At 35.3% G+C, this 8,498-nt stretch overlaps 3 protein-coding genes across 4 annotated transcripts; 2 read left to right on the forward strand and 1 right to left on the reverse strand.

Moving 5' to 3' along the window:
- The first annotated feature begins 942 nt into the window (after positions 1–942).
- On the forward strand, positions 943–5,958 carry LOC148905466 (ciliary microtubule inner protein 2B-like). Its single transcript, XM_089039873.1, has 3 exons — positions 943–1,155; positions 1,673–1,748; positions 5,836–5,958. Exons 1-3 carry the CDS (start codon positions 1,106–1,108, stop codon positions 5,875–5,877), a joined length of 168 nt encoding a protein of 55 aa, XP_088895999.1. The 5' UTR covers positions 943–1,105; the 3' UTR covers positions 5,878–5,958.
- LOC148905467 (uncharacterized) lies at positions 2,032–4,601 on the forward strand. 2 transcript variants are annotated; one of them, XM_089040352.1, is made up of 3 exons: positions 2,032–2,638; positions 2,933–3,081; positions 3,739–4,601. In XM_089040352.1, exons 1-3 carry the CDS (start codon positions 2,547–2,549, stop codon positions 3,903–3,905), a joined length of 408 nt encoding a protein of 135 aa, XP_088896478.1. In that variant the 5' UTR covers positions 2,032–2,546; the 3' UTR covers positions 3,906–4,601. The 2 variants fall into 2 exon arrangements, with proteins under 2 accessions (XP_088896478.1, XP_088896477.1); XM_089040351.1 differs by lacking the exon at positions 3,739–4,601 and adding an exon at positions 3,141–3,710 and having other exon boundaries at positions 2,034–2,638.
- Positions 4,116–5,740, reverse strand: LOC148905468 (uncharacterized). Its single transcript, XM_089040350.1, has 3 exons — positions 5,148–5,740; positions 4,787–5,041; positions 4,116–4,514 (listed from the first exon to the last, which is right to left on the reverse strand). Exons 1-3 carry the CDS (start codon positions 5,438–5,440, stop codon positions 4,358–4,360), a joined length of 705 nt encoding a protein of 234 aa, XP_088896476.1. The 5' UTR covers positions 5,441–5,740; the 3' UTR covers positions 4,116–4,357.
- Positions 5,959–8,498: the final 2,540 nt, after the last annotated feature.

Consider the following 8,498-nt stretch of genomic DNA (forward strand, 5'->3'; position numbering starts at 1 on the left):
CATCTATGTTTCATCCTTCTAGTCCCATCTATGTTTTATCCCTCTAGTCCCATCTATGTTTTATTCCTTTAGTCCCATCTATGTTTTATCCCTTTAGTCCCTTTTCCTTTTCCATGTATTATCCAATATTTATCGCTTTTTCCCATCTATGTCCGGTATTTATGGATGAATGATCATTATCATTACGTCACCAGTGATGTTATATCCATAGTCATGCGCGTTTGGGAGCCCTAAATTTATTTATCCCGAAACGTGTACGAAATCCAAAACTATATCGTGTACGATTGTAAATGTAACCAACGAAACTGATCGTGTACGATATCAAAGCTGAATCGTGTACGATTATTTACACGCAATGAAACTGATCGTGTACGATATCAAAGCTGAATCGTGTACGATTATTTACACGCAATGAAACTGATCGTGTACGATATCAAAGCTGAATCGTGTACGATTATTTACACACAACGAAACTGATCGTGTACGATCAGATGAAACGTGTTGGATATGAGATCGTGTACGATGTCATGAGATCGTATACGATATCCCAGATAGACACATTGATCCAAATATTCAGGCCGAAATGACTTTAACTGACATTAAAAGGGCTTAAAAGTAAAACCGAAAGGAACACACTTGTGTTTTTGAGTGTTTTATTGTTTGAAGAGATATTCATCTTGCTTTCAATATTAACAGTTAAAATGTCAAAGAGTGAAGAGTAGAGAAGGACGAGGTGTTGTAATGTTCTATTAAACTCGTGTACAAGCGTACAAAACAGCGTACAGGTTTACCCGAAAGCCCATGGGACAAGGTATTTGCATATAGAGAATACAAGGTAATCCTAGGTTGTCATTATTGTTGGCTTAAAGTTATTCACACATGTGGACTGTCATTGGTCGTTACGAATAAGTTTATTGTCTAAACTTAGCAATAAATGTTTACCCAAGCTGATGAAAAAAAAGATCAAATTCGATCGGCTCTGTTAGACAAAAGTGCCTCTCAACGACACATTGTGTACCTTGACAACGACACTGTTGGTGAAGTAACTAGTTGAAAACTATAGCTTACACGGCAAGGTGGTCGAAACGAAAGAGCGAAATTCAACATGGGTTTTACGGAGCTAACGAACCCTCATGTAGCTAGTAATCTTCCTGGGTAAGATGATACAAAACTTATGTTTTTATTTAGAATAATCACTCCATGAAGTTAGTATTTTCGCTTCTTTTAATTAGTATCTATCAAGCCAGCAAACACGAGGTGCCGCGTTTTTCAAGGGACTAACTCAAGGATAATTTACCGTATCTACTGAGATCTAAAGGCCATTTTAGTGTTCAAAATTTAATTTTTCAAGAAGTAAAGATAAAGGTATAATCTAGTCTAGACAGAAGGAAAAGCTGGTAGAAAATTTCGTCTCATAGTCAGTTTTTTTCATTTCTTTAGTCATTCGCATTTGTTATCATTAGTGTTTTCATTCTACAGCTATCCATATTTCACGAAAAGCATTTAAAAGTCAGTCATTCTGTTTTTCAAACCGATTATTTTAAAATAAAAAGAGGCGGAAAATTCATGTTTGTTATTCACGGTTTTTATTCTAAAACCCTCTGTACTTCATGAAAAGCACTTAAAATTTCCATAAAATAAAAAATCAAGTTTATGTTTGTTTATTTTCCAGATATCGTGGATACTGTCCGCAACTGAAATACGAATGTGGTCACACATATGGTATTGCTACAGATAAACTGACTACAGTAAGTATAGTAAAAATTACTGTAAAAGATTCAAGCTTATATATTTATAAAATGAGACGGAGCTAGTTCAATGTATTAATATTGTAGGTCGTTGCGTGAAAAATTCATTCGTTGTATCTAATAATAATTCTTATACATCTTATCCAAATTTGATTGATATTTCTTGGTCGAACACACCATTGAACTTGCAAAAACAAAACTTCAAGGAAAAAGTACACGATTTCAATTCAATAACATAAGGAAAAATAACATATAATGATCGATACACTCACTAGAGATGAAATAGCTTAAAGTGTATATCAGGTCTAGAATTTTTTTACGGTTTTGGCATCTCTAGATGATATGAATAAATATTCCAAAAAAAATTTTTCGATTTCGAATTTTTTTCACCTCGAAATCAGCCTTCAAAGTTAGATTTCTGGCGACGCCCAGTCGTGTTGGCCGTGTTTTGGGAGACGCTAATGGACTGGCACTAGTTTTTCTGTGACGTAAATTCGGTGACACAGTTTAGATCGGCCTTTCGAAGTATTGTAAATATGCCTAGTAGGTGCGTGGTTGGAGGGTGTTCAAATATAACGAAGAAAGGCATAAAACTTCATACGATCCCTTATTTTAATGATGACCGACCAATAGCAAAGGCTAGAAGGAAAAGATGGGTCGATTTTGTGTTGAAAAGACGAGCAAAATGGACGCCTACGGCGACTTCGGCAATATGCTCGGAGCACTTTTCTCCAGAGGACTACAGTCAGCGTTACTCTTTCGGAGAAGACGACAGAAAGCTGGCACACTTAGTAAGGGATGAGACCGGAATTGTGTCATACCCAAAACTTTACCCAGTTCCATCGACTAGTTCAGCTGAAGCCAACAATTCTCAAAGAAATCGCCGAAAGGTAAGTCGTCGATTGATAATAAAAAAATGTCACACATATTGGACTATATGCCCCAACTGTAGCACTATCGTTTGTTTACTATATAGATTTTTCTAATATTATAATCATAGTATTATTCTCATATAAAAGCTATCAAGAAATAAGACATAAATGCATGACTAAATATTTGCATTCTTGCAAAAACTTGAATTGCAATATGCAAAATAAAGAAACAAATGAAATCAAACTAAGATATTCGAATAATAAGAATAATAATTTGTTATAATCATTCTCTTTGTTTTCTTTCCTTCCAAGACAAATACTTGCTGTAAGCCACTTCAACTACAATATCATTAGAGAGACAAAAAAGAAGCCAGATGGATCAGACCAAGTGAGATTTATTTATCCGAAGTTTAAAAATGGGGAGGCTACTGTAAGAGATGTGAGAATAAAACCAGATTATGGTAAGAATTATGGTCAAAAAATACTTGTATACATGTTATTGTTTATCTTTTATCAATAGGGTATGTGGAAGAGATATACATCACTTTTCTCGAAGCATTGCAGAAAGAAGACATGTTAAGAGAGGCACAGAAAGAATTAAAAGAAATGACCCCACCATCAATGAACACGATGCTGGTAAAAGAAAGTAAAACTGTGGCTTTGGAAAAAAAGGAAAAAAGAAAGAGTATGGTTGTAGACAATGTACCACCCACAACACCATGCGAGTAGGATGTTATTTCCCATTGATGTTTCTAAGTTTGAAGAGTGCCATCATCATACCTGTGAAATTTGCTTAGCTGAATAGCACTGAATAGTGCTAACCAAACAAAAGAAAACAAATGAATTTGTGCTAATTATTACTACTATTTAGATTTTGTACTATTTCACTGGTTATACTGACTGCACTCTGTTTCAGTGTTCAAATATCACCAAGTCCTTATTCAGTGCTTTCACTATAGATCTTTCTTCATAATTAGACTGTTGTGTCTAAGTCATGAAGGTTTATTTCTAATATGTTGAATAATCTAACAGTCATAACATAATAGAAGTATAATATAAACTAACAATTTTGTCATCAACTATTCACTTCATGCTAATTTGTGCATTACTTTTATCAGTATCACAGGTACTTGAACAAGAAGCCAAAGCTGCCGAAATTAAGAAAACAAAGAAGATTGGAGAAGGCAGGATAGAGAAATCAATCCCTCATTGCACTCATTGCAAGAATCCCATGAAAGGACACAAGAATGTGAAAGACTGCCCTAAAAACCAGAAAAGCAGTTAATACTCTCTTGCTTTTAGAGTGAAGTTACTAAACCCGTGAAATAGAAATTACTTGTTAAGGTGTAATAGTCAAATAGACACAAAAGAAAACAATGGCATTAGAGTCTCAGTGCTAAGGTGTATTAGTCTACTATCCATTTCACTGGTTTAGTGACTTCACTCTTATATTAATATGTAGAAATGTATCATTTTGTAATACTTTTACAATTAATTATTTTATAATTTTTTATTATAGTTGTAAGTGCAATACAAAGTGACAAATACAAAACAACCCTCATAAAGGCAATTTGAGTCATTTCTATTAGACCCATGATACAAAGTTGTATAATTAGTGAGGAGAGTCGAAGTAAAACAAAAGAAAACAGTGAATATCTACTACTATGTAGTGCAATTTTTTTCATGCTTCGAGTAAAATCACTCTAATGCAATGTTCTGTTTATAATATAATATGTATCACTCGTTATCTTCGTATCCACAAAAATCGGTGCTAGGAAACTGTTTTCTTATCGAGTGGTATGCACAAGCAGGCAGTGGGATTCTCTTGGATCCTCCTCCTTGATAACCATGAACCAATTGGGTGAATTCCCTGTAAGCTGTTGCACGGAGAAGCCTAAAATATGAAATGATAATTTGTTAGTATATAAACTTATCAAACAAACAAGAATATATTCTTGAAATAAACAACTGTCAGTTACAATTGCTATTTACATCATTATCATGGAAATAAGTAATACTTTAAAACGGCATGGTATGACTTGTAAAGCACGTGAACAGTAAAAGATATAAGAAAATAAGGAAGAAAACATTAGTCATAGTTATCTTACTTGTTCTGGGCCCATGTAATTAAAACTAAGCTTAGAAGAAAAAAAAGGATTTACTCACTCTTCTTCACTGCCAGTTTGTCTATACTTATATTCGTCGATAGTGCGGTACTTGGCACATGATGAACGTAGGGACCAGCGATTTAAACAAACAGGCTCAAACCCTGGATGTAAGGTCACACAAATGGGAGGTACTTCCAATTCTTCGAGCACTTCGGAAGACTTCAGTGACTCGAGACAACCCTCTATTTCGTGACAGCAATTACACTCTTGAGGTTTTTGAAGTAAGTCTTTCTTGCAATGACCGCATCTACACCTAAAAGAGGAAACGTTTAGATTTGCGAGTTAGTAAAAAAATCAAAACGAAACTAAATATTTTGCAAAAAGAGTGAGCTTGTAGCTAGATCTTGATAGTTACGTACCAAGCGCTATTCGGCGTGACGCCATCAAATCTTTCTTGAAGCTTTTCATTTCTCTTCTCGATCTTTGAAATTTCTTCGTTATATTCACTGAGCCAGTCCGCATCAGCAAGTGGTTCTGAAGAATATGGTCCTACCAATTCGTGAGATTCAGACCTGGGGTAGCTATCATCTGACTCGTGTGTTTCAGCATGTTGATGGCATTCGTCCTCTATTTCTCCATCCTCTTCCTCTGAATATATACTTGAAATCTCGCTTTCAGAGCTGCAATCACTCCCGTAATGGTTCGTAGCCATCTTGTGAAATTATATATTGAAATTTATGTTTTTTGAAGGAATGAAAGTCACTAACGGGTCAATGTTTACAATACTTTGTCTACTCGTATCCTTGACAATCGCTTTTCTCGGTTCTCGAATTTACGTCACTAGTTACCAGTCTCCTAAAACACGGCCAACACGACTGGGCGTCGCCAGAAATCTAACTTTGAAGGCTGATTTCGAGGTGAAAAAAATTCGAAATCGAAAAATTTTTTTTGGAATATTTATTCATATCATCTAGAGATGCCAAAACCGTAAAAAAATTCTAGACCTGATATACACTTTAAAATATTACATGCAAAAAAAAAAAAACCAATTCTTGGATGAGAATATTCCAAGCCGTTTTAGGCTGACTTTATTTTATTTGTGATTAGAGACACACACGAAATGAAAAAACTAAGGACGACAAAACTTGAAGATACAACCACAAGATCGTTATATTTACCACAACCGAATGGCGACAACAAGTTAACAGCAAACATGGTTCCAGGATACACAGGTTAGCCATTAAACAACACACTCACTAATACAGTCAATTAGAAGCTTTTTATTGTATTTGGTACAATTGGAATCAGATGACTTAATCGCTTTTTTACGGCTTCAATTCAATTTCAAAGCGTAAAGATTGACTAGCGGAAATGATGATGAGAAGCTTCGAAAAATATTCCTCGACTCCTTGGGTTTCTTGTTACTAGGTGATATTGTCGAACAGTTTTAAGAGAGCTTTTGACATCCCGAGACAAAGCTGACAAAGACTTAGTTCTTAATAAAGAATGAAGTTCTAAGGAGCTAGATGATCATTCATTTTCAATATCATACTCGACCAGCGTGGTTGATTTACATATACTAACCACGTGACCAGCACGAACGGTTTCCATCTGATTGAACCTTATTTTGCTCTTTTAAATTTCATAGTCTAAGCCCAAATTTACAATGTATTTAGTTAAACCAAAGTGAAGCTAGCGTCGGATTGGCAGCGTCGGATTGATATTCATTGAGATTCAGAATCATTTCCGGGGGAGGTCAAACAGGTCATTCTACTAAAATCCTCTTTGTCCCCTAACGGTGGTAAAATCACAAACGAATTCCGATTAAACTTTCTTCTCTGATTTCTATTCATGATATTCTACGCTCTTAGTAGAATACACTGCCTATTCTCGACGAATTTACGGATTTTGATCTCAGCCTCGGATTGGACTCGTATTACAAAGTCACGTTCAAAACATTCAACTGACAACAACAGACTGACGATTTATTTTTATCAAACATTCAATTTATTCACTTCTAACCTTCATATAGTGAACTCGATTTTACTTTTAACCTTCGTATCGGAATCTACATTTCATGATACTGATTTTGCTCTCAGCCTCGGATTGGACTCGTATTACATCTCAGCCTCGGATTGGACTTCTATTACATCTCAGCCTCGGATTGGGATCGTATTACATCTCAGCCTCGATTGGGATCGTATTACATCTCAGCCTCGGATTGGGATCGTATTACATCTCAGCCTCGGATTGATCATGTTTTTATATTAAATTTAAAAAATATGATTCAACATTTTAAAGACCTTTTCCCTTCCCCCGGTTACATTGTTGGATGCAATGGAACTGAATTTAGATGTGAAACACGAGCCGCGTGGATTGATAAAGATCACTGGCATTAAGGTATCTTTCTTGACAAGATATGGAGAAACACATTTAACTGAATAAACAATGCAGACATGAAATCAAGGTGGTGTGAGGCTCATAGAATTATACTTTATAAACACCTTGCCGTTTGTTTAAATTATTTAATCGAAAAGTTTTAATATTCAAGCTCGAGGAAATTAGCTAAAAATTTGTATAGGTGGGTACAAATTAGTAAGTTTACATTATCGCCGCCTGCAGTTGTCATCGCGATGGCATTAGATATAGCAAATTTTGTTGATTCATGGTTAATTTGATTGATAAAAGTAAAAAAATATATTAATAGCAGTTGTAACCATCTCTTTAAATCGAAGTTCAAAACTTATTAAGCTTCGTATTATTGGACACGGATTCTAAAGCTATAGTTTACTTGCCGGGCTATTGATTACCCTGACTATCACGCTTTCCAAGAACAAGTTTATAAAGTTAACATTCCTTAGATATCAGTTAATAAAACAACTTTGAATCGAAAACGATCCCAATCCGAGGCTGAGATGTAATACGATCCCAATCCGAGGCTGAGATGTAATACGATCCCAATCCGAGGCTGAGATGTAATAGAAGTCCAATCCGAGGCTGAGATGTAATACGATCCCAATCCGAGGCTGAGAGCAAAATCAGTATCATGAAATGTAGATTCCGATACGAAGGTTAAAAGTAAAATCGAGTTCACTATATGAAGGTTAGAAGTGATAAATTGAATGTTTGATAAAAATTAAATCGTCAGTCTGTTTGTTGTCAGTTGAAATGTTTTGAACGTGACTTGTAATAACGAGTCCAATCCGAGGCTGAGATCAAAATCCGTAAATTCGTCGAGAATAGGCAGTGTATTCTACTAAGAGCGTAGAATATCATGAATAGAAATCAGAGAAGAAAGTTTAAATCGGAATTCGTTTGTGATTTTACCACCGTTAGGGGACAAAGAGGGATTTTAGTAGAATGACCTGTTTGACCTCCCCCGGAAAATGATTCTGAATCTCATGAATATCAATCCGACGCTGCCAATCCGACGCTAGCTTCACTCTCCTCCTCTAATAAATTCGAATTACCTGAATCGATTTAACAAAGAAAACAGAAAACTGTTTTAAACTATAGCGTTGAGTCTAGAAAACGTATCTAGATAAAGAATCCATCAAATCTTTTGCAAGTAGTGTGAAAAGTTAATTCTAGAAGCGAAAATTGCTTGTAATTCGGCGCAGTTATGCGTGTGTTTTAGTTGATATTGAAAATTCATGACAATTTTAACTATAATTTTTTTTCTTTCCGCACTAAATCCAAAGAATATGATATCTAGCTCCGAATGAAAAGAAAAAAATGGGGGGTCACCGTACTAATAGACGAGCTATGAG

Source organism: Actinia tenebrosa, unplaced genomic scaffold (genome assembly GCF_029948245.1).
Source record: "Actinia tenebrosa isolate PJP-AT-01 unplaced genomic scaffold, QUT_ActTen_1.0 PGA_scaffold7__59_contigs__length_16204524, whole genome shotgun sequence".
Taxonomy (NCBI): domain Eukaryota; kingdom Metazoa; phylum Cnidaria; class Anthozoa; order Actiniaria; family Actiniidae; genus Actinia; species Actinia tenebrosa.

Excerpts from the sequence above, each read along its gene's own strand:
- LOC148905467 (XM_089040351.1), top strand. The coding sequence starts at position 2,547 with ATGAGACCGGAATTGTGTCATACCCAAAACTTTACCCAGTTCCATCGA. Across the intron at positions 2,639-2,932 it reads CTCAAAGAAATCGCCGAAAG|ACAAATACTTGCTGTAAGCC; the intron begins GTAAGTCGTCGA and ends TTTCCTTCCAAG. Across the intron at positions 3,082-3,140 it reads GAGAATAAAACCAGATTATG|GGTATGTGGAAGAGATATAC; the intron begins GTAAGAATTATG and ends TTTTATCAATAG.
- LOC148905468 (XM_089040350.1), bottom strand. The coding sequence starts at position 5,440 with ATGGCTACGAACCATTACGGGAGTGATTGCAGCTCTGAAAGCGAGATT. Across the intron at positions 5,042-5,147 it reads GTCACGCCGAATAGCGCTTG|GTGTAGATGCGGTCATTGCA; the intron begins GTACGTAACTAT and ends TTCCTCTTTTAG. Across the intron at positions 4,515-4,786 it reads CAAACTGGCAGTGAAGAAGA|GCTTCTCCGTGCAACAGCTT; the intron begins GTGAGTAAATCC and ends TTCATATTTTAG.
- LOC148905466 (XM_089039873.1), top strand. The coding sequence starts at position 1,106 with ATGGGTTTTACGGAGCTAACGAACCCTCATGTAGCTAGTAATCTTCCT. Across the intron at positions 1,156-1,672 it reads GTAGCTAGTAATCTTCCTGG|ATATCGTGGATACTGTCCGC; the intron begins GTAAGATGATAC and ends TTTATTTTCCAG. Across the intron at positions 1,749-5,835 it reads CTACAGATAAACTGACTACA|AGACACACACGAAATGAAAA; the intron begins GTAAGTATAGTA and ends ATTTGTGATTAG.